Genomic DNA, 24,276 nt, shown 5'->3' with positions numbered 1-24,276 from the left:
AAACACTTTGCAACCAAAATTCACACTTTTTAAACTTAGCGTAGAGTTTCCTTTGTCGAAGAGTTTCCAAAACTATCCTGAGATGTTTCTTATGCTCAGCTGAACTGCTAGAGTACACCAGAATGTCGTCTATGAATACGACAACAAACTTATCCAAGAAGGGTTTGAATACTCTATTCATCAGATCCATGAAAGCGGCTGGAGCGTTAGTCAATCCAAAAGGCATTACCAGGAACTCGTAATGCCCATAGCGTGTGCGAAAAGCAGTTTTGGGTATATCTTCGGCTCTGACCTTCAGCTGATGGTATCCTGATCGTAGATCAATCTTGGAAAAGACTTCTGCACCTCGAAGCTGATCAAATAAGTCGTCGATTCTTGGTAAGGGGTATCGATTCTTCACAGTCATTCTGTTTAGCTCACGATAATCGATACATAATCTCATAGTACCATCCTTCTTCTTGACGAAAAGTACTGGAGCGCCCCAAGGAGAGACACTCGGTCTGATGAATCCCTTGTCCAGAAGTTCCTGAAGTTGCATTTGCAGTTCCTTGAGCTCAACTGGTGACATCCGGTAAGGTGTCTTTGAAATTGGATTTGTTCCTGGAGCTAAATCAACACGAAATTCAATCTCCCTATCTGGCGGTAGCCCAGGGAGGTCCTCTGGAAAAACATCCGGAAATTCATTTACTACCGGGATGTCTTCTAATCTCGGAGTAATTAAATTCAGATCTTTCACCAGAGCCACAAATCCAGCGCAGCCACTCCTTAAGAGACGAGTAGCCTGCAAGGAAGAAATGATCGGAGGTGGGGTGTAAGCTCCATTCCCAAGAAAAGCAAAATTTGCCTCCCCAGGAATGTTGAATTCCACCCGCTTCTCCCGACAATTCAAAGTAGCAAAGTGGGACGAAAGCCAGTCCATCCCCAAAATCACATCAAAGTCTCGCATGTCCATAACATGGAGATTTGCCAATAAGCTCCTATTATCCAATCTGACCATGCTCCTACAAACTCGGTCAATCACAAACTCCTCCCCCAAAGGTGTACCAACACATAAAGTATAATCCAAAGGTTCAGAGGGTAACATAGACTTTCGAACAAAAGCAGAAGATACAAAAGAATGTGTAGCTCCAGAATCAAAGAGAATATAGGCAAAAGCAGAATTTACGGGCAGAATACCTGAGACCACGGCATTAGATGCCTGAGCATCCTGCCAAGAGAGAGCCTGGACACGTCCCTGCGTCCGAGGCCTTCCACCTCTAGGCTGACCAGTAGGAGGGGCACGATCATGATCGGCTGGAGCAGCAAATTTCTCCTGAGGCTTGGATCCAGTGCTAGAGTTAGTGCTAAGTAAAGGGCACTGAGCTATTCGATGATTCAAGTCGCCGCATCTGAAGCAACCACCAGTCACATGTCTGCAGTCGGAATCCTTATGTGACCCTCCACAAACTGAGCATTTCGGCTTCTGATCCCGATTTGGTGGTCCACCATGAGGAGCTAGCATATTACGCGATCTCCCAGAATCACTAGATCTGTCCGACCCTCTTGCATTCCGATCTCCCTTTCTGAAAGAATCTCTATTTCTCTTCTTCTGATTTGCATTGCGCTCCTCTCAAGTCTGTCTCCATACTGAATCTAAGGATTTTGCCCTCGAAACAACTTCGTCGTATGTCTCAAGGTGTAGAGGTGCGAGGCCAGTACGAATATATCCATTCAGTCCTTCTTCAAACCTTTTGGCCCGCGATTCATTATCATCCACCAATTTCGGAGCAAACTGAGAGAGTCGATCAAACTCGGCCTCGTACTCCTCTACAGACATGGACCCTTGTTTTAGATCTAGAAATTGCCTCTCGAGCTGACGAAGTTTACTCCTTGGAAAGTACTTAGCATAAAACGCCGATCGAAAATCCTTCCACGAAATGGCTGATAAATTGCTACCGCGGGTCCTCAACTCGCTTTCCCACCAATTATTCGCTCTGCCCTGAAGCATGAATGTCCCGAATCTGACTTTCTCTTCATCGGTGCACTGCATTGCCGTAAATGCTTTTTCCATCTCCTTGATCCAATTTTCCGCTTCGTCCGGGTTTGTAGCGCCCGAAAAAGGTGGAGGAGCAGACTTCTTAAATTCGTTGATGCTCCTCTCTCGAACTCTGGAACTTGACTCCGCGGCACTAGGAGCTGGATTCTGCTGTAAATTTTGCTGCTGAGTCTGAACTAGTCCGACAACAGCTTGTATCAGGGTGGCAACCAAGGGGTCCATCGTGGCGCTCTGCGGTAAACTGGCGGAGTGGGTGGGAATAGTAGGTTGTGGCGGCAATGGAACAAAACCAGAAGGTGCAGTCGACGGCGGAAACGAAAAGGTAGTGGGAGCGGCCGTCGAAGGTATCCCCGTACTGAAGGTTTGCTGCAGCAGTGGAACAAAAGCCGAAGGGTTCGTTGGAGGCGCTATAGTTGACTGAAGCGGATTCTGGATAGGTGGAAGGGCTGTCGAGGACGTGGTATTCAAAAGTGAGGCTAAGGTGATGTCTAGATCTGCATCTCTGGATCTGGCTGGAGGCGGGTTCCTCGATTGCTCATTATTGGTGTTGTTACGACGGGTCGGACGCACCATCTTAACAAGAGAGGATATCACAAACACGTAAATGCAAAACATTAACGAAAACTGTAAACAATAATCAAATAGGATCAAACACGCGCCTACTTTTTACCCATCCTCACACGTCCTAATAAACTCTCACAATCCTATACCTTAAAGTTACAAAAGATCTTAAACCTAAGCTCCGATACCATTTCTCTGTCACGCCCCAAACCCGAGGCATAACAGATGCCGCATATCTACTAAATTAGTAAATATGCAAGGCTACAAAGTCAGACAATTAACAAACAAAAGATGATCATAAAGAAAAATTTCTATTAAATCCAAATAGTCGAAAGATGAGGCTAACAATTTAATTGCAACTAAAATCAACTGAAGTATCCTATAAGCAAAACTAAAGTTTATGATGCAACACAAACCGAAATTGTTCTAACAGATATTGTAGGTACGAAGAAACAATAAAGTAGGAACAGATAAACGAATGATTATCTACGAAGTTCAAAGTTCATATCTAAATGCAATAGAAATAAGACGAAGAGGCTAGAATAAAATCTAGCTACATCTAACGTTCACTCGCTCCCAGCCCCGCCCTGCGAATCGGTCTCAGTACCTGGGTAAGCAACCATACACCACATTAGTCGGATTAAGCATACAAATAACTAGATACACAAATTAATTCAAGCGACTGGTTTTAATTTGCAAGATTTAAGAAAATAAGAATTTATCAAAACTTCAAATTCGGATCGGATTGAAACTATAATTTTTCAAAGCATTTCCCTTTCGACATATAAACAAAATAAATATTGTCTCCGGCACTTAACTATATCTTATGATCCGTTGGCAAGATCCAAAGACACCCGAAGGCGTAAACAAAACAGAGGCACCCGAAGGCGCGAACAAAACAGAGGCGCGGATAGGCGCAGGCACCCGAAGGTGCAAACAAAGACGAAGCTTGCTTCTATAACAAAGTACATGTCGACATGGCCAACATTGCATAGCAGAATACCAAGAGACATCATAAATCAAAATATATCCAGTCACTAATTTGCAGAATAAATTATCAGATTTCAAAAATTCTTTTTGCTAAACGAACTTGTCAATCACGATTGAAACTCAATATACAGAGATATTTAATAATATGCTTAACCCTTAATTTTAAATTCTACAAAATAAGATTTTCGTACAATCAAAATATTTTCCTAAATTATCTTACAAAAACTAACGGGTGTTCGGTCGCTTACCTTAACGTAGCTTCAAAGATAGAAATTATCCAGTCGAAAATGTGCAGAAAATCAATCGTCGGGACCTAAAAATAGAGACACGCGATTCTCTATAAGCTAACCGAAATGAACATGCAAAGAGAAAATAATGGTATGCAATTAGGTCGGGATGGAGCACAAAGGGATTTAGAACAATAAATTCGACGAACCTCCAATAGCGATCAAAAGGATGAAGGAGTTTTTGAAGAATTTAAATTATTCCAAGAATATAACATGAACGGGAATTTAAATAATAAACAAAGATTTTTATATTCAAACAGAGGGGTTAATACATATATAAAACAATTTTTACAATAATAATCGAATGGGATCAAAATTAGAGATAAAACGACGCACGCCTTCTCTTAGGCATTTTATCGAGCATATAACGGACATTCCAATAGGTGAGTAGTATGTGAAGTATTAAGCAACAAGATCATACAGAGGATACAATATATAAAATTAAGCTGCTCAAACGACGAGGATTAGGTATTACGAAATCAGATTTTAGTGATTTCAATTTTCAATAATCAAGAAACGAGTATTCAAAATAATAAAATATAATGACGAATAGAGAGGTTGGGTGATTATAAGATCCGACACAAAGGTAAAATGAGGGAAGGAGAAAAACCTTCTCGAAAACGGTGAAGACGGCGGCAAGATTCCGTTGATAACGAACCAAAAGAAAATAATGGCCAATGGGAAATGCGGTGGAGGCGGCTACGGATGACGGCGACGACGATAGGGAACGGATGGCGTCGCGCGTGCACAAGGGGAGCGGCGGAGGTCGTACGGGCGTAGAGAGGAGAGGGAGATCGAGCGAAAGAGAGAGATGGATCGGGTGGGGGGTTCGTATCAAAAGAAAGGGCCTAATTAGTTAGGGACTAATTAAGCAACAAAATGCCACCGAGTCCCTCGAAGATCCGAAATTACGAAAAGGTCCAAACTTAAAGTAAATTGGAGTCAAAACAAAAAGTTAAAAGTGTGGGGTATTACATTTTTACTAGACAATTTTTTCAAAGATGGAAAATTTAAATGACCAAACCGTAAATGCCATAACCAAGATTCATCATGCACAATTGTATTGAAATATGGTAAAGTATTATTATCAATTCTCAATGGAAATATGAGATTTTTAGTCATTGGCACTCTAGCAATTAATCTATTATCTTTATCCTTCAATTCGCATATTCCTTTTTTAATATGCACAATATGACCCTTTTCTTGAAATTGGTCAATACTTAATAGATTCCATTCTAATTCAGGCACATAATAAACATCAGATATTATAATATGATCACCATTATGTGCTCGAATTAAAATGTCACCTTTTTCTTGAACAATAATTTTTCTTTCATCTCCCAGTTTTGCCATTGTTTTTACTTTATTATCTAAATTTATAAATATCTCTCTTTTACCGCATATGTGGTTGCTACGGCCTGAATCTAAATACCAAATATTATTTTTTGGTGTTTCAACAATATTGCAAACGAGAAGCATAGGTGTATTATTTTCATCCTTATTTTCAACAAAATTTGTATTAATATTATTTTGCTCATCGGCTTGTTTTCTTTTACATTCAGATTGATAGTGCCCATATTTATTGTAATAATAACATTGAATCCGAGATTTGTCATACCTTTGCAGATTGTGGTAATTACCTCTCCCTCTTGTTCTTCTATATGAATTTGAACCATCTGTATCGCCAACTACCCTTTCGTTTTGTTAAGAAATCGTATGATACTTTCCAAATTTCTTTGCAAATTGGGGCTTCTGTATCTTCGCTGTTGGGTCGAATTTCTACTTCTTAAATTCCAATTTCTTCCTGCCACTACTACAAGTACAAGATTTAGTGGCGACAAATGTCGCCACCATAGCCAAAATTGTCGCCACGAAAATCTTTTGGCGGCGATAAACATGTCGCCGCATCTCTGTATCGATGGCTACATTTTTAGTATCAGTAGCGACTCTTATATGTCGCCGCCAATGCATCTCCGTATCGGCGGCGACTGTTATATGTCGCCGCCATTTTCTATGCATTGGCGAGGACAAATAAATGTCGCCACCATATTAAATACATTGGTGACCACAGTGCCTGTCACGACCAAAAAGTCGCCACTAAAAATCATTTTTGTTGTGGTGTGCAAATATTTTGTGATAATAGCTCGGCTATAGCAATCGTGAAAAATCTAGTTTTTCATGGAATGTGTAAACATATTGAAGTCATTATCATTATGTTCGAGAACTTGTGAAGAAGAACGAGATCGAGCTACACTTTTACAGAAGAGAGAATCAAGTCACCGATATATTTACGAAGCCGCTGACGTCGAAAAATTTCGTGAAACTATGAAAGCTACTCGGAATGTGAAAAGTTGGATTAAGGGAGGATGTTAATAAGTAACCCAATATTTTTGTAAGTTTAGATTTATTTCAGTCAACTTTATATGTTAATATTTTATTGGTTATACATAAGAGATAAGTTTAAATCATGTTCAATTATTGCTATTAGGATTTTGATTTATGCCTATATATAGACTGCTGTAAATGTGTGGAAGCGTGATTTTCTCTAATACCAATTGTCGAAACCGATTATATAACCCAAGATCTAAAATCGAACAAAATAATATTGAGAAGAGCTATTAGAGGAGGAAGAAAAAAACTAAACTAATACTTTATTAATAAAAAATAATTAACTACATCCTGAGCAACACCGATACAGCCATTTCTACTGTGGCTTATTCATCTAATTAACCCATTCGATAAATCTAACTTTTAGTTTGGATAATTACAAATCCTAATCATAATCAAATAAAAGACTTAAACTTATCTCTAATTATATTTTAATTAAGTTTGGGATTATTATTCTAACAGGCACGATGGCTTTATTGTAAATCCATGTAGATTTTACATGTGATTCATTCAATTTATATTTTGCGTAAATGCTCTTAAGCTTATTGTAACAAATTTATCTTTCAAAAAACGTTTTTTTTTTTTTTTTTTTTTTTTTTTTTTTTGAGATAGATAGGTAGCATGCTACCCGCTCTGTTTATTTCATTTAGAAATAAACTTAGCTGAAAATGTTAATTAATTAGGATTCGAACTTGGGACCTTGGGTACCAACCACCAAACTTTTTGCCATTTGCGCTAGGGATGGTCGGTATCTTTCAAAAAGAGTTAACTCCACTTTTCAGTCAATTAGCATCACAGAAGGCAACGTTGACGGTACAAACATCCTTTCGAAGTTGCGAGATGATGAAGGGGTGTTTGATTTTGAGCTCAAAAGTGATTTTGGGCTCAGTAGAGCGTTTGGCAGTAAAAGTCGAAAATTTTGATTTTTCTTTTTAGAATAAGAAAACTGAATTTTCAAGCTTCAAAATCAAAAGCAAAAAATGCTTCTCCTCCAAAATTGATTCTCGCAAAATTACTTCCTCCATTTAAAATTTTTATAAAAATACCCAACTACCCCTAAATATTGTTTGATTCTGAGCGCAAATGTGATTTTGGGCTCAGTACAAGCGTTTGGCAGTAAAAGTCGAAAATTTTGATTTTTCTTTTCAGAATAAGCAAACTGAATTTTCAAGATTCAGAATTAGAAGCAAAAAATGCTGCTTCTCCAAAATTGATTCTCGCAAAATTACTTTCTCCATTTAAAATTTTTATAAATATACCTAACTACACCTAAGTATTGTTTGATTTTGAGCGCAAAAGTGATTTTGGGCTCAGTAGAGCGTTTGACAGTAAAAGTCGAAAATTTTGATTTTTCTTCTCAGAATAAGAAAACTGAATTTTCAAGCTTCAGAATCAGCAACAAAAAAATGCTGCTTCTCCAAAATTGATTCTTGCAAAATTACTTTCTCCATTTAAAATTTTTAACCCTTTATAAAAATACCTAACTACCCCTAAATAAATAACATAAATTTACTCTATCCTTTCATATTCAATTAATTAATATTTTCCAGTACCCTCTTTTCTTTACTATTTATATTTACTATTCCCACAAACTCTTCTCACAGTTAACTCTCTTCCCAACTCCAATAAATTTTGTTTCACCTTCCTCTCCTCACTAACTTCTCCATCTCTCTCCCTCCATCCTTTTTTTTAAAAAAACAGATCTCTCTCTCTCTCTTCCCCGATAGCTCGGCGGATCCAGCTGGATTCGCGCCGGCGGAATCTGTCCTTGCTGGATCCGGCCGGATCGTCACCAGTGGGATTCGAAAAGACCGAGTCAGGCCGGATTGGGTGCTACTAGTGCGATAAATGGAAATGTGATTATAAAAAATTATAAAAAATTAAAATACGACTGATTTGGATCGATTAAAATTTTTATTTATATGTTAATAGAACTTAAAATCAAATTTGTATTAAAAATATATTATATATATAAAAAAGTATACTTTTTAAAAATTTTAATTATTAACATTAATAAATTATTATAATATATTGTATGTAACTTTCTTTGATGTTTATTATAATAAACATCAAAATAAATTTTGATGTTTATTATAGAACTAGACTGGAATACTATTAATAGCACCAAGCTATTAGTGCTATTAGTTTTTTAGCCCTTGGATTGAAAAATATGCGGTTAAGATGCTGTGGGCTCCCTAGGGTTGAGTGGGTGGTTGGTTGAATAGTATAATCTAACGGATAAAAATAATCAAAGGGTTAAATCTAATGGTAAAAAACTCGATAGCATCAAGCCCTTGGTGCTATCGATAGTATTCCAGCCGGACTTATTTATTATAATATATTGTATGTAACATTAAATTTTCTAGGTTTATTAACTTCATTACAAAATAAATTAATAAACTAATATTAAACAGCATTACAAAATCACTTCAACAAATAATTTTGCTAAACAACTTTTTAAAATCATTTTAACAAAATTACTTTTCTATCAGACTCAGCCGAACGCTCTACTACTATTAACATAAATCACTTTTGCAAACCAAGTAGAAATCACTTCTTTAGAATCCAAGCGAAACGGGCCCTAAAACTGAAAAAAAATGGGTACAAATTGTTTTTCAGAAGTCCACTCAACTGCGATCCAGAGCTTGGATCAAATTAAAAACTGAAGTGACAGCCAAGTATGATGCAAATTAACATAACAGGGCCAGTTTGTGTCTCATGGTATCATCATGATTTTCTTACAATCACGACTCTTTCTTCTATCCGACAAAAAACACTAACTGCGAAATATAAATTTATGAACCGCCAACAAATCGCTTTTTGCCCTAACTAACTACAAGTGAAGGATGTAAATGTGTATCTAATCACATTGCTTCGTGGTGGCAGGAAGTCACCAATGTTTTTTGTACATGTGAGGGGTTTATTAACCATATTAGCACTATTGCAAGTCAAATTAAACGGGTTGCAAACTTCAGTGATAGTACAAGATAATAAGCTAACAGAGATCAAAATGCAGCAGCATCAGCTTATGCCCAGAACACCTCTTGATAATGAGGTTGTCAGCTTATGCTTCTAAAATCCGGCAGATAACTTGCTTGACGTATCACGAGAAAATAAAAGATTTTCTAATAAAAATACCCTGATTTATCTGATTAATTCCTCGATTTGGCGAAATGAGAGAAATGATCAGTTATCACTTGAACAAGGGATTAGCTCATGCTCTCTTTGATACCATTACCACCTTGGTCAATCAGAAAGTGTGCTCTCTTTGATACCATTACCAACTTGGTCAATCAGAAAGTGTGGATATCCTTTCTAATCCTTCCAGAGAAAACTTTGGATCCAAGAACCAGTAATTGTTGAAACTAGAAACACCATAAGATGAATTTTCTGGGACCAACACTAGGCTTCTCTCATCTGCACAACCATCATGTCCATCTGCAGTAAACATGCTGCCAGTTCTGTTTCTCAATTTTGGATCATAAAATTGGATATTCATAGGGATCGGTGAGTAAAATTCCATAGCAAGAAAAGGCATGTCATTCTTTTGTAGCTCATAACCATATGCCGAAGATGAAAATAACTCATACTTTTTCTGCTGGTCTCTATCTCGGAGTATTACACCACAGCTGTTGATAGGAGAGTCAAAAACATTTCCACTGTTGTAATCATTAAGATTTCCACACTTGCTCGTAAGATTAGGAAATCTCGAACCATTATAAATTGTCAAGGGCAAATTATTGTTAAGCAGTGTATTATTTTCTCTCAAGTTATCGTCCCATTCAACTAATCGAGAATTAAATTTCTCTACTGGCGTACGAAGATCACGTAACTCCAACGATGTTGAATTGGAATATGGTACGAGTAAATGAGACAATTCTGTTTTATTTTTGGTATGGAGTTCTGAGGTTTCGGGATCATCTACTACCCAGTTGGATCGCCTGTGATGCTGAAGGCAGCTTGGTTCAACCGCACGTGAGTTAGAAGCCCAGATCTTATCGTGTTCCCATGGTAATGCAATGAGTTCACCGGCTTCTTTAGAAGGCAAATCCTTTCTTGAGCTTTTCCTTGAAGTCATTGACTCAATATCAGTGGATTCAAAGTAATGCAGTCTCATTAAGGGATCACTCTTTGAAGAAACTGCTAGTGAATGCTGTCGGCTGCATGCTTTCTTCTGCCAAGAAATTGAAAGCTTTTTATGCTGCAATACGGCATCAGATTATTTTCTCAAGAAATCTAGTCACAATTTCATATGAACTGTTGATAGTTGAAATCGATAACCAGAATAGTGCCGAAAGGCATGAAATAAGTCCAAATTTTATGGAAAAGTTGAAGAAGCATACACTGTCTGACTTTTTCTTAATGTGCAGCCTCTCCATGAAATCGGAAGTTATATCTGATCTGAGATAGTAAAGCATTAGATAAGAACACGAGGAACTTCTAAACTAATGGAGATTCTCAAGGATATAACCAGACCTCAGTAAGAACTCATCCTTTTCAAGAGACAATGTCTTGGCTGCTAACTTCATTAATTTGTTCCTCTTTTCTGAGAACACCCCTCCATGCTCATACACTCTTCCTGAGAGGCAAAGACAGAGTAGTTACAAAATGCAGCGAAATCCACCTTCTCACATTGGTAAGTGGCAGGGGAAAAAGAACTAAAGAAGAACACATGACGACTTATGAATATTCATAAATGCTAAATTATCTGAAAAATTTACAGCTAATGAACACTTGAACAAAGAAAATGAATAATACTTCAAGACGAGATACTTGCAAAGTTGTTTATAAAATTGTACATTGATAAAACACATACGAACAAGGAGCCCATTAATAAGTTCTGGGTAGTCCTTTAAAGTAAGCTCCAGGGTTGTGACAAATAAAAAAAGAGGTGCCTGAGTCCGGACATGCATCAGTAGCCCCTTTCAAGTGTCAAATACGTGTTGGATGAATCAAGTGCATCAAGATGCTGCTTTTGGACCCTTCTACTTGTGAGGACATCTAGGCGAGGAGGAAGCATGCAGAGATCCCATGACACATCAAATGTGCAGAGAAAAGATCTTTGGTACTTCAGAAAAACCAATGAACATATACAATGTCCTATGCTTTTCTACGTGGAACAATATTGAAAGTTTGATTACTTTCAAAATAAAATTATCTTTTTTTGACTTGTTACACTATTTTGAAATGCAAACTATATCATTTACAGGAAAATGAAAATGACACTTTTTTTTTTGGTGCTGAAGTATTGACACAGTTTATGTGCCCCACGCCTCCTCCGGTGCTCATGTTTCTTATGTTGAGCGATCTTATGATATAGCCTAAATTCGTTAGACAACCTTTTTATTAAAAAGCAATCGCCTTGATATAAAATTTAAAATCAGCACAGAATGTATTAAGCAGTCACATCACCAGTATGCCCCTATGCCATGGCATGGGAAACATTGTCATCAACGTCGATGACAACCTTCTTTGGTGTTATTAGATACATTTGAGTACAAGCCACTTAGATAAATGCTCACCATAGCTCCTTGCACTTTCTAAAAGCAGAAATGAGGACTGCTGAGCTTGTGGAGTGACTTTGAGAATGGGCGATAAGCACCTGCTTGAATCAGACTTGCACAGTGCTGTGTGGGTCAATGCTGTGAAAGATTGACAAGTATGAGTGAAGAATTTAAGTTCTACAAGTTCAAAGGAAATCTACCATAAAGAACCTCTAAATGTACCGGATCCTTCGCATGAACCAGAGACCCCATCTGTAATAGGTGGGCAATTTTGAGTAGGCAATGAGAAACTTCTTATGCCAGATTCGTCTATCATTGCATTATGTGACTCTGCACACGCGCGCACACACACACACACAAAAACGCACACACAAAAGGAAAAAAGGATAAGAAAAGAAAAAGAGGGAAACATGGCTGATATATAAATCAGTTGTAATACAAATATTAAATGACAAGGCTGCATTGACTTGTAATGCACAAAGCTGGCAACCACGGTAACATAAGGCTTCAGATTAGAAAAGCAAACAATTCTAATATCAATTTGCAAATCGGTAGATTTTTACCATCGCGTTCTTTAGTTGCCTTTGAAAAACTATCATGTGATGAAACTTTATAATTGGCTCCTTCCAACAGTTTCTTGAAATATTTGAACTCTGAGGTTTTTGCACCATCAACTGCATAGTGAAGAGAAGATGAGATTAATTTAGGGAAAGCATAACAGATGTTAAATTTTATTATTTGAAACCACGGGAAAGAAAATGCCAACTAACTTTCAACTTGCAATATCAGAAAAAATAGCATTTTCGCACCGACTGTGATCTAAAGACACTAGCAAAAGCAGCATACAGAAACATATTTAGGAGGTTCTGTAATTGGACATCAGTGATGTAATATTACCCTAAATCAGCAAAAAGTGTACAACTAATTGATAATTGAAGATAATTGGTAGTCAGCGAAACTGATATATTATTTGTTGGAAAAAGTTTAGACATTGGAAAAGCTGAAATTAGTGCAATTGGTACCATATAGAATGTGGGAAGCTGACTTTTTCCCAAAAAGATGAATATGTAACAAATTAGCTGTTTCTTTTTAAGGTAAGGCTAGAAGTTCAAGCATAACTTATTTTATTTCTTTGTTATTCTTTGGTTGGGGCCCACAGGTTTACATGTTCATGGAAATGTTCTAAATGACAAAATCAGGTGTGGCGTCCACATAGATAGCTCTTGCTTCAACCTATTGGTTTTGACTTTCAACCTACTGGTTCTGACTTAAACAAAGTTGATCTAAATCCTTCCATAGAGCTAATTTCAATGTGTCCCCATTTTCCACTCTTTGGGAGCTCCAGGAGCCCTTGAAAGGGAACTAAGTCCCTCAAGTCATTTTAAGCATAAACCTTTGCCAGACTAAGGTGTTAGGGGATGTTTGGTTTTTCTATAATAGTGTAGTACATTGGATTTTTAATATATAAGCAAGTGTAGACAAAAATAGTGTGAAATACTACTTTTATTGGACTTATAGCAGTAAAAGATAATTTAGAAATAAATTGTGGTGAAATTGGAGTGAAAACAGGAGATTTTGAATTTTTATAAGGAACAAGGCTTAATATTTAAGCAGAAAAATTTACAGTGGCGAAAAATTATGAAACTTTAAAAAGTTGATTGTACTATTTTTTTGAGGCCAAATTTAAAGTTTCGTGTCATCCTGATGCTTGAGTAGTGAAAACGGAGCCTAACAACAATCTATTAAAAATTTTACTTGATAGAGCTTTCGATGACCTAAAATGATTTAAAAAAAACATTAAAATAAATTAATTTTGATAAACTTTAACTAAGTCTGTATATCAAATTTGAGAGCAAATGGGCATTCAGAAAGGCTCCAATTAAATATATTATATCAGAATTGGACTAAAGTTAGAATATTGGATTGTAGTGGACTTTAAGCAATTTGTGACGTTACATAATGGATTTCCACTAAGCCTGAAGGTAGGGATGTAAAACGGCCCGAGCTGCCCATGGGCGGCCCGGCCCAGCTCAAACTTCTTGGTTGTGCTGGGCCTCAATTTTTAGGCCCGATGGCCCGGCACAGCCTAGGCCCATTTCAAGCACGAAACGGGCCTGGGCCGTGTTGGGCCGAGAAGAGCCCGTTGCCCGGTCCTCTTGGGCCATGCCAACCAGGCCAGCACGGCCTGGACCCCATGGCCCAAGGCAACTTGCCTTGGGCCAAGCCTTTCTCTCTAGGAGCTCTTCTCCCAAGGTTTGCAGTGAAGTGGACCAAAAACTTTTTTTTTTCAAAAATAATAATAAAAATGTTTATTTTTTAAAAGAATTTAAAAATTTGTTATTTTATATATTTTTTAAAAAATTTTAAATTTTTTAATCAAAATATCAATTTAACTAAAAATAATATATGTTCTTATTTTTTAAATTTAACATTTTTTAAAAAAATTAAAAAATAAAATTTTAGGGGCCCGACNCGGCCTTCCGGGCCGTGTGGGGCTAGAGGCTTGTTTGCTCTAGCCCGGCCTAGATATGAAGCAAGGCCAGCTCCTAGCCCGTTTCGACCTGACTAATGCGGGCTGTGCTGGCCGGGCATGGCCAACATTACACGGTTTACACCCCTACCTGAGGGTATTCCTTCTCCATTATTTCTCTTCCCTCTACTATGTAGAGAGAGAAAGGGAAAAGAAGCGAAAGGAAAAAAGAGATGAATAAGAGAAGGGTTTAGATGATCTCGAGCTTTCCGACGAGATGATCAAGCCCGTGCACGCGTTGGATTTTTCCGGCGCATTGACTGTAAGGTTAGTATTTTATTATTATAACTTCGAATTGAATTTTTGGCAGATTCTTGACAGTGGATCTAAGAAGAGGTGGTTTTGATGATTTTCGTTGACATTGAAGCTTAGAAATCGATTTCTATGTGGTTTGGGAGCCAATTTTGCGAGTGTTTCGCCGAGGGATTTTTTCGAGCCTTTCGGAGTGTTGTGGTAGCTGCACAGATAGGGAGAACGACAGTGAGCACCACGCCGCTTTGATAATTGTTCATTCCCTTGGATTTGCGATTTAGGTGGGTTCCATGTCGCCGAAAACGGCGAACTTTCTTCTACGTCTATTTTGCATATATGTGCATATGTATATGTGTATGTGTGTAGGTTGCATATTTTGCGGGTTGATATGGTAATAGAGGTTAGTGAAAAGTGAAAATTGGATGTTGCATATGAACACTAATCGGTGCATGCATAGGTGCCGGGCCGGGCGGCCGACTGCCGGCCGGGGCATGGCCCGGCACGGTTACTGTAGCACTTGTGCCGGGCCGGGCCGGCCTGACCTAGCTCCATGGACCGTGCTGGGCCCGTAGGCCCGGCACGACAAGGTCCGTGTTGAGCCTAGGCCGTGCCGGGTCGGAAGGTCGGCCTGCAGCCCGGCATGGCACAACCCATTTACTTGTAAGGCCTGTAGGTTGTAGCCTACATGTAGGGCTTTACAAATTATAGGCCTGGCTTTGACAGGCCTATATTGCCTTACTTAGCCAGGCCTAGCATGCCCAGCTACCCTTTAGGCTTTAGGGCTTTTGTGACCAAGTCCTCGGACAGAGGGCCCAACGGCTCAATAGCCGCTGGGTCATTTTTTTTTCTTTTTTTCCGAAAAAAAAACTTTTTTACTATTATTTTTTAAAAAAAGGTTAAAAAATAAAAAAAAGATATTTTTTGATCAAAATGACCACAATGCCCTCACTAACATTCAAAAATTTGACTTACATAGGGCAGTTTGGTCAAAAAATAAAAAATATTTTTATATTTTTTAAAAAAAATATTATTTTTTTTTACATGTATAAATACTACTACAAACATCCAAATTCATCACAACAAACAACTCTTCATTCATTTTCTTCTACAAAGACTAATTCTTCCTACTCTTATACTTTCAATCTAACTTTTTTTCTCTCAACTCTCAAGTTTACTTTGCAAATATTTTTAACTTTTTCCAACAATTTTTTTTTACGAAGTCTCTCCACAATCTCACCACACAAAATTTCAATTTCAACACAATAATTAATCTCTTATTTTTTATTTTTTAATTTTTTAAATATTTTTATTTAATTACTTTTAGTATTATTGTATTTATTTTTTTATAACAATGTCGGGTGAATTTTCTCATATAAATTTTTCTTGCACTGATTATACTCCTGAATATTATGTTAGTATTCAATCAGAAACATTAGCTGGTGGTTCTACACAAGGTGACGACAGCTTGCAACCTAAACCAAATTTAGATGCAAGTTCTAAAAAAGCATCTAAACAAAGAACAAGTATGGAAGTCCTTCAATATCAAAGAAATTGAAGGACAAGGCTTGTGAGCTGTTTGTACTATATGTGGAGTTCATTATTCTTGTGATAGTTCCGATGGAACAGGTCATCTTAACAGACATATTCAGAAACACCAGGTAAAAGAAGGTAAAGAGACAAAACAATCACAACTTACTTTTACTTCTAGTGGAGTTAGTACATTTCAATATTCTCATAAACGTAATAGAAGAAAACTTGTATTATATATTGTAGGAGCTAAACAACCATGTACATTTGCCGAATGTCCATATTTTGAACACTATGTGAAAACAGCTTTGAATCCCGCATATAAAAAAGCTTCTCGAAATACTAGTCGCAAAGACTCAATAAAAGCATTTCTTGAATACAGACAAAATTTGATTTCAATTTTACAAAATTTGAATTCAAAAATTTCACTCACTTCTGATATTTGAACATCAAGAAATGAACGTAGTTTTATGTGTTACTGCACGTTGGATTGATTCTAATTGGATATTACAAAAACGAATTATTGGTTTTCAAGAACTTGAGTTTCCACATACTGGTATTCATATTGCTTAGGCTATTTAAAATGTTTTGCAAAATTATAACATTAGCCAAAAAATATTTTCAATTGGTTTTGACAATGCTAGCAATAATAGAACCGCAGTTCAAATTTTGAAAAATAATTTGCATCCCATCTTAAATGGAAAATTATTTCATAATAAATGTGCATGTCATATTATAAATTTGTGTGTACATGAGGGATTAAAAATAATTAGTCCACAAATAAAAAAATTAAAAGATTGTTTTATGTTTATTCATAGTTCAGGTCGAAGAAAACAAGATTTTAAAAGTTTATGTAAACAATTGGGCCAAAAAACAAAAAAAATATTTTTGATGTTTAACACCGATGGAATTCCACATATAAAAGGATGCAATATTGTTATGAGTATAGAAATGTTTTATCTATTTTTTGTAATGAGAAAATGCAGCATAATCCCATAACTAATGAAGAATGGGACATTGGCCGATGGAATTCCACATATAAAATGTTGCAATATTGTTATGAGTATAGAAATGTTTTATCTATTCTTTGTAATAAGAAAATGCAGCATAATCCCATAACTAATGAAGAATGGGACATTGGACAAATTCTTATGACTAGTTTGCAACTATTTTATGAGTCAACCAAACTTTTGTCAGGTGTGTATTAGTCTACTTCATGCCATTTTCTTAATCAAATTTTACTTATGAGTAGTCATTTTGCTGAATATAGGAATTCTCCCCTTTTAGGTCAAATTGTTATTATGATGGAATCTAAATTTAAAGAATATTGGGAAGAAATTCCTATTGTACCTCTTTTGGCCTCTATAATGGATCCTAGAATTAAATTATATGGAGTAGAAATTGCTCTTACACAATATAATGAATTTTTAGAAATTAATTCAACAAATTATTCAAATAGGGAAAATATTTTTCAAATAGTAAATAGTATTTTATGTGAAATGTATAGTGTTTATGCAATTGCTTTGGGTAGTAAGTGACCATATTCTTCATAGTTACAAAGTAGCAACAGTAGTAGTGGTAAAACTAGTAAAAATATAATTTTTTCTTTTGTAAGAAAACAAAACAAACGGATTTTAGTGCACCTTCTTTTAATGAACTTCAGTTTTACTTGCAAGCCGATTTTTCAAATTTTTTTAATGAAAATGAATCAGATAAATTGGATATTTTAGCCTGGTGGAAAACACATGAAAGTACATATCCCGTGCTTTCTGCTATGGCACGTGATCTACTAACTGTGCAGGTTTCAACAGTGGCATCCGAGTCTACTTTTAGTGCAGGTGGAAGAATATTGAATGATTATAGAACCCAGCTTAAGGAGGATGTGGTCGAAATTTTAGTCTGCTTAAAAGATTGGCGAGCTGCAGAATTAAGAATAAAAGATAAAAAAGGCCATGAGTCAACATCTTCAGATGAAACAGAATCAACTACCTAAAAATATACCAACACTTGTGGCATGCTAGAGTGCAATCGCCCTGATCTCCTCACTATTGCCTATTAGTCGTTGCACCTTTTCTTTTTTATTTGATACCTGATGCAGGAGCATTTAGGAAGCTTAAGAAGATTAATCAAGCACGTTGAAGATTTATTTTGGGTTTTAATTTGATTGCGTATTATAGTATTTCCTTACTGTGTTTATGAGTCTTGATAGTTATGTATTACTTTAGTTGAGTCATATGAGTCATTAAGGGTATTATCGTCTTTTTATTCATATTAGGGCAGCCCAAGTGCCTTCTATGTTTAAAATCAATCTTTTAAGAGTTGTAAGGAGGAGTCCCTGAAGATAACCTTTTTTTTAGATAAATCATAAAGCTCTATTTGGGGTCACTAAACCCTAGAAGCTTGAATCCCTCTTCTTCCTTGCTGTTTTTGCTTCACTTACCCCCTCTGTTTTAAGCATTGTGACTGTGCACTAGCTCTCCTACATCAATAGTGGTATCAGAGCTTGAGTTAATCCTCTTTTAGTTAGCTTGAGCTTATTCCATGGCAGCTCGTGGTAGGGGAGGCCGTGGTGGGAGAGGACAACAGGCACAACTTGCTGAGATTGTGGAGTTGAGGCACACGGTTGAAGACCTGTCGCGGGTAGTTCGAACTCTCCAGCGACGAGAAAATGCGGCCGGCCGAAGGGAAGCTCTCGACGGCGACCGTGACCCTTTTGGCACTCCGGAAGGTAGCCTTGAGGATGAAGAACATACTGATTTCAGAGAAGACATCAATCCCTTTCATGGACATGGTTTTAGAGAAGAGCAAGAGCGTGGAATTGGATTAGAAGACAGATTAGTGCGTGCATTAGACCTCAATGGCGCAGGCATTAAAATTGAGGTGGCTGATTTCTTTGGCCAAATGCATGCTGAAGACTACTTGGATTGGGAAGCAAGTCTAGAGACCTATTTCGAATGGAAACCCATGGTTGAAGAAAGGAAGGTCTTGTTCGTAAAGCTTAAGTTGAAAGGAGCTGCACTACAATGGTGGAAAAGAATTAAGGAGCAGCGGAGTCGTCAAGGTAAACAGAAAATTAGTACTTGGGAGCATATGAAAACAAAACTGCACAAACAGTTTTTGCCTGCTGATTATGCAATGGAGTTATATGAAAAGTTTCACTCTCTTAAGCAACGAAGTATGTCAGTAGATGAGTATACATCTGAGTTTAATAATCTCTCTATTCGGGTTGGTTTAAGTGAGAGTAACGAGCAGTTAACTTCTCGTTACCTCTCAGGTTTGAACCAGGCCATTAGGGATGAGATAGGGGTTGCTCGTTTATTTAGTCTTGAAGATGCTCGACAATATGCCTTAATGGCTGAGAAGAGAGTTCTACGCTATGGGGGGAGAAAACCTATGGTTGGTCGCTCAGGGATTACCCTACAAAGAGCTACAAATGTCGTTCCTGCTGCTCAGAGTGATCCAACCAGCCTACGAACTAATCGAGGAGCTAATAATGCTAACCAAACACCACGAAAGGACACTAGTAGAGCGCTTAAAGATGAAAAAGGAAAAGGAATAGTCAGATTTGGTACTCCAAACAGTCCTAATAGAAGTCACAATGGGGGTGAGAATCAAATGCGGGGTCGATGCTATGCTTGTGGTGATTATGGCCACGGATCATATAATTGTCCTAAACGGAGGGTTAACTTTACTGAGTTTGATGATGACGACGAAGAGGATTTGGGGCCAATATATGATCACTATGAAGACGCCGAGGAGCATGTAGATGTTTATCCTATTGAAAGGGAATCTCTGGTTACGCAGCGTGTCATGATCACTCCCAGGGCTGAGGAAGATGATGGTGGCGTCATAACATCTTTCACACACGAGTTTTTTGTGGTGGAAATGTTTGTAACGTGATCCTTGATGGTGGAAGCAGCGAAAACATCATTTCTAAAGAAGCTGTGGAAAAATTGAAGCTACCAACAGAGAAACACCCTCATCCGTATAAAGTTACATGGTTTCACAAAGGAAATGAGGTACCGATTAATACTCGTTGCCTTGTAAATTTTACAATGGGGCATAATATTAGTGATGAAGTATGGTGTGATGTCGTGCCTATGGATGCTTGCCATATCTTATTAGGAAGACCTTTGCTGTATGATAAGGATATGACTCATTACACTAGGCCTAATACATACTCATACAAATAAGGAACCAAAACTTTCACTTTACATCCTCTGAGGGAAGAAATCGATGCTTCCCCTAAGAAGTGTAAAGTAGTTGGCCTTGTGGCTGGCCCAGAATTCGAAGAGGAATGTGTTAAGTCGGGTGTTGTTTATGCTTTGATTGGTAGAAATGAGAAAAGAGACATAGTTGTGATGTTCGAAGACTATCCTATTGAAATTCAGCAGCTATTGGAGAAGTACAAAGAGCTGGTCGGGGATGATTTTCCACCTGGTTTACCTCCGCTGAGGAGTATTCAGCATGCGATTGACTTAATACCTGGTGCTAGTCTGCCAAATCTACCTGCTTACCGAATGCCACCTGTACAACGAGCTGAAATGAAAGGACAGGTTGAAAGCCTCATAGCCAAAGGAATAATCCGAGAGAGCAAGAGTCCTTGCGCTGTTCCGGCTCTCCTTACACCCAAAAAGGATGGTTCGTGGAGAATGTGTATTGATAGCCGTGCAATTAATAGGATTACGATAAAATATAGGTTCCCAATACCTCGACTTGATGAAATGTTAGATATGTTAGTTGGTTCAACGGTGTTTTCAAAGATAGATTTGAGGAGTGGGTACCATCAAATTCGAATGCGAGGTGGGGACGAGTGGAAGATTGCTTTCAAGACTCCTGATGGACTATACGAATGGCTTGTAATGCCATTTGGGCTCTCTAATGCACCTAGCACTTTTATGCGAGTTATGACCGAGGTACTTAAACCTTTTTTGGGGTTATTCGTGGTTGTTTATTTTGATGATATCTTAATATATAGTCAGACCAAAAGGGAGCATTTGGAGCATTTACAACAGGTTATGGGGGTGCTTCACCATGAGAAACTCTATGTAAATTTGAAGAAGTGTTCTTTCTTGTGTGATAGAGTTGTGTTTTTGGGCTTTATTATTTCATCTGAGGGGCTACATCCCGATCCAGAAAAGATAACAGCTATTATGGAGTGGCCGGTTCCGCAATCAGTTGGGGAAGTGCGAAGCTTTCATGGATTAGCATCTTTCTATCGACGGTTCATTAAGAATTTCAGCACTATCATGCATCCAATAACTGAATGCATCAAGACTGAGAAATTCACATGGACTAATTCAGCACAAAGGGCCTTTGAGAAAATCAAGACATTTATGACTGAAGCTCCGATTCTTGCATTACCGAATTTTGAGAAGCTTTTCACAGTGGAATGTGATGCTTCGCAAATGGGGATAGGAGCTGTTCTCAGCCAAGAAGGAAGACCAATTGAGTTTTTCAGTGAGAAGTTAGATGAAGCTAAAAGGAGGTATTCTACTTATGATCTAGAGTTCTATGCTTTGGTACGCGCAATTCATCACTGGGAGCACTACCTTGCATACCAAGAATTTGTTATTTATTCGGATCACCAAGCACTAAAGCATCTAAACTCCCAAAAGAAGCTCAATCAGCGCCATGGGAAGTGGAGTTCCTATCTTCAAAATTTCACTTTCGTACTCAAATATAAGTCGGGAGAGTGTAATAAGGTAGCAGATGCATTAAGTCGGCGTACTTTGCTATTGACCATGATGAATACCCAAGTGACTGGATTTGACGAATTAAAAAATCAGTACAAATTTGATCCATATTTCAGCTCCATATTTACTGATTTGCAAGAATCAGCTGCAGACAAACTAACAGCATTTAGGATGCATGATGGTTATCTTTTCAAACGAAATCAATTGTGCATTCCTGAAGGTTCTTTGAGGGAGCAGATAATATGAGAGCTTCATGGAAACGGCCTAGGAGGGCATTTTGGAAGAGACAAGACAATGGCCATGGTTGCTAACCGTTACTATTGGCCAAAATGTACAAAGATGTGGACAGACTAGTTCGAAGGTGCCAAATATGTCAACTTAACAAGGGGAGCTCCCAAAATACTGGATTATATACTCCTTTACCTGTTCCAGAGGCTCCTTGGGTTCATCTTAGTATGGATTTTGTGCTTGGGCTACCAAAAACAGCAAAAGGGCATGATTCTCTTTTAGTGGTAGTAGATCGTTTTTCGAAAATGGCACACTTTATACCATGTTCAAGAACTGCTGATGCTTCACATATTGCTGAATTATTTTTCAAAGAGATAGTGAGGCTACACGGGCTTCCAACATCGATTGTCTCTGATAGAGATGTAAAGTTCATGGGACATTTTTGGCGAACCTTATGGCGCAAGCTTGGGACTCAACTAAAGTATTTTACTACGTGCCACCCACAAACTGACGGGCAGACTGAAGTTGTCAATAGAAGCTTAGGAAATCTGCTTCGATGCCTTGTTGGAAATCATGTGAAAACTTGGGATTCCATCATTCCACAAGCTGAATTTGCCTATAATGATTCAGTGAACAGAACTACGAAGAAGACTCCATTTGAAGCCGCTTATGGGCTAAGACCTCAACATGTCCTTGATTTGGTTCCCCTTCCACCAGAAGCTAGAGTGAGCGATGATGGTGAGGCATTTGCCGAACATATTCATCGAATTCATGAGGAGGTGAGGGCTGCCATCCAGGCTAGCAATGACTCTTATGCAGCTGCTGCGAATCAGCATCGCCGACGAAAAGATTTTGAAGAAGGTGACATGGTCCTTGTCCATCTGAGGCGAGAAAGATTCCCGAATGGTACTTACCATAAGCTAAAGTCAAAGAAGTTAGGTCCATGCAAGATTATAAAAATAATCAGCTCTAATGCCTATGTAATTAAGCTGCCAGCAGGTTTGCAAATAAGTCCAATTTTTAATGTGGCCGACCTTTATGCTTTTGAGGGATTTGATGAAAGTGTAACAACACTAGATGAATTGGTCGCTAACTTGCCGGAGGAACAAGCCGAGGTTGTTGAAGATATTTTGGATGTCAAAGAGATGAAGTCCAGAAGGGGAAATTTTTACGGAAGATTCCTAATTAAATGGCTAGGTAAATCGCCAAGTGAAAGTACATGGATCACTGAAGAGGAGCTCCAACGGGCTGATCTAGGGGCATATGAAGAGTTCATGAAAGCTTACTCATCGGAGTTGAGTTCTCTCCCAGCTGGGGAGGATGATGCAGGAGCATTTAGGAAGCTTAAGAAGATTAATCAAGCACGTTGAAGATTTATTTTGGGTTTTAATTTGATTGCGTATTATAGTATTTCCTTACTGTGTTTATGAGTCTTGATAGTTATGTATTACTTTAGTTGAGTCATATGAGTCATTAAGGGTATTATCGTCTTTTTATTCATATTAGGGCAGCCCAAGTGCCTTCTATGTTTAAAATCAATCTTTTAAGAGTTGTAAGGAGGAGTCCCTGAAGATAACCTTTTTTTTAGATAAATCATAAAGCTCTATTTGGGGTCACTAAACCCTAGAAGCTTGAATCCCTCTTCTTCCTTGCTGTTTTTGCTTCACTTACCCCCTCTGTTTTAAGCATTGTGATTGTGCACTAGCTCTCCTACATCAGTATCTCATGTATCGACTCATGATCAACTTGCTGATGTGCTAACAAAACCTCTCTCACAGCAGCAATTTTCTCTTCTTCGTTCCAAGATAGGTGTTCACAACGGTACACCTATCTTGCGGGGGCGTATAGGTGACAATCACTCTCCAGGATCAATTAACTCCAAGGATCGCTTTCCTTCATTAGACAAACCAGCATAGATGTCTATAATTAGAGCTATAACATAAAGGAAGCTATTAGCATATTTCCTTATAACTGTGCTACAGAAGAGGAAACTAAATTATTATTGTATTTCTTGATTATTTCCTTTGTAGACTAATTGAGACTGTATTATATTGTGAATAGAAACAATTCTGCTGTGTGAGCTTCTTCCACAGTATTCTCCTTATAGAGTAGATTCACCTTCAAAATGCGTTGAAAGAATAATTTTAAAAGATCGCGGATCAAAAGTGAAACTTAATTAAAATTTTTAAGGACCAGCGATGGTGCACTTTAGGCCTATTTTGGAATTGAGTCGCCCAAATTGCCAGCTCGTGCTTCGGAGGGCAACAAAATCCGAGAG

At 37.8% G+C, this 24,276-nt stretch overlaps 2 protein-coding genes across 6 annotated transcripts in view; both read right to left on the bottom strand.

The window, feature by feature from the left end:
- LOC109707666 (uncharacterized protein PB18E9.04c-like) lies at positions 1,583–4,819 on the bottom strand. 3 transcript variants are annotated; one of them, XM_020229122.1, is made up of 3 exons: positions 4,484–4,819; positions 3,835–3,899; positions 1,583–2,608 (listed from the first exon to the last, which is right to left on the bottom strand). In XM_020229122.1, exon 3 carries the CDS (start codon positions 2,606–2,608, stop codon positions 1,610–1,612), a length of 999 nt encoding a protein of 332 aa, XP_020084711.1. In that variant the 5' UTR covers positions 3,835–3,899; positions 4,484–4,819; the 3' UTR covers positions 1,583–1,609. The 3 variants fall into 3 exon arrangements, 2 of the variants coding, with proteins under 2 accessions (XP_020084711.1, XP_020084712.1); XR_002215557.1 differs by lacking the exon at positions 1,583–2,608 and adding an exon at positions 3,150–3,203; XM_020229123.1 differs by lacking the exon at positions 3,835–3,899.
- Positions 8,917–24,276, bottom strand: part of LOC109707590 — a 32,811-nt gene continuing 17,451 nt past the window's right edge. The window contains exons 3-8 of one of the 3 annotated variants that reach the window (XM_020228975.1): positions 12,329–12,439; positions 11,988–12,095; positions 11,784–11,903; positions 10,738–10,840; positions 10,605–10,662; positions 8,917–10,462 (exon numbers count right to left, since the gene is read on the bottom strand). In XM_020228975.1, coding sequence (XP_020084564.1) covers positions 9,551–10,462; positions 10,605–10,662; positions 10,738–10,840; positions 11,784–11,903; positions 11,988–12,095; positions 12,329–12,439 — 1,412 coding nt within the window. In that variant the 3' untranslated portion in view covers positions 8,917–9,550. The remainder of the gene's footprint in view (positions 10,463–10,604; positions 10,663–10,737; positions 10,841–11,783; positions 11,904–11,987; positions 12,096–12,328; positions 12,440–24,276) is intronic. The other 2 variants (XM_020228976.1, XM_020228977.1) reach the window with 2 other exon arrangements.

Source organism: Ananas comosus, linkage group 3 (assembly GCF_001540865.1).
Source record: "Ananas comosus cultivar F153 linkage group 3, ASM154086v1, whole genome shotgun sequence".
NCBI lineage: Eukaryota > Viridiplantae > Streptophyta > Magnoliopsida > Poales > Bromeliaceae > Ananas > Ananas comosus.
The sequence above is the reverse complement of the archived record's forward strand: the minus strand, read 5'-3'. Positions and strand labels throughout refer to the sequence as shown.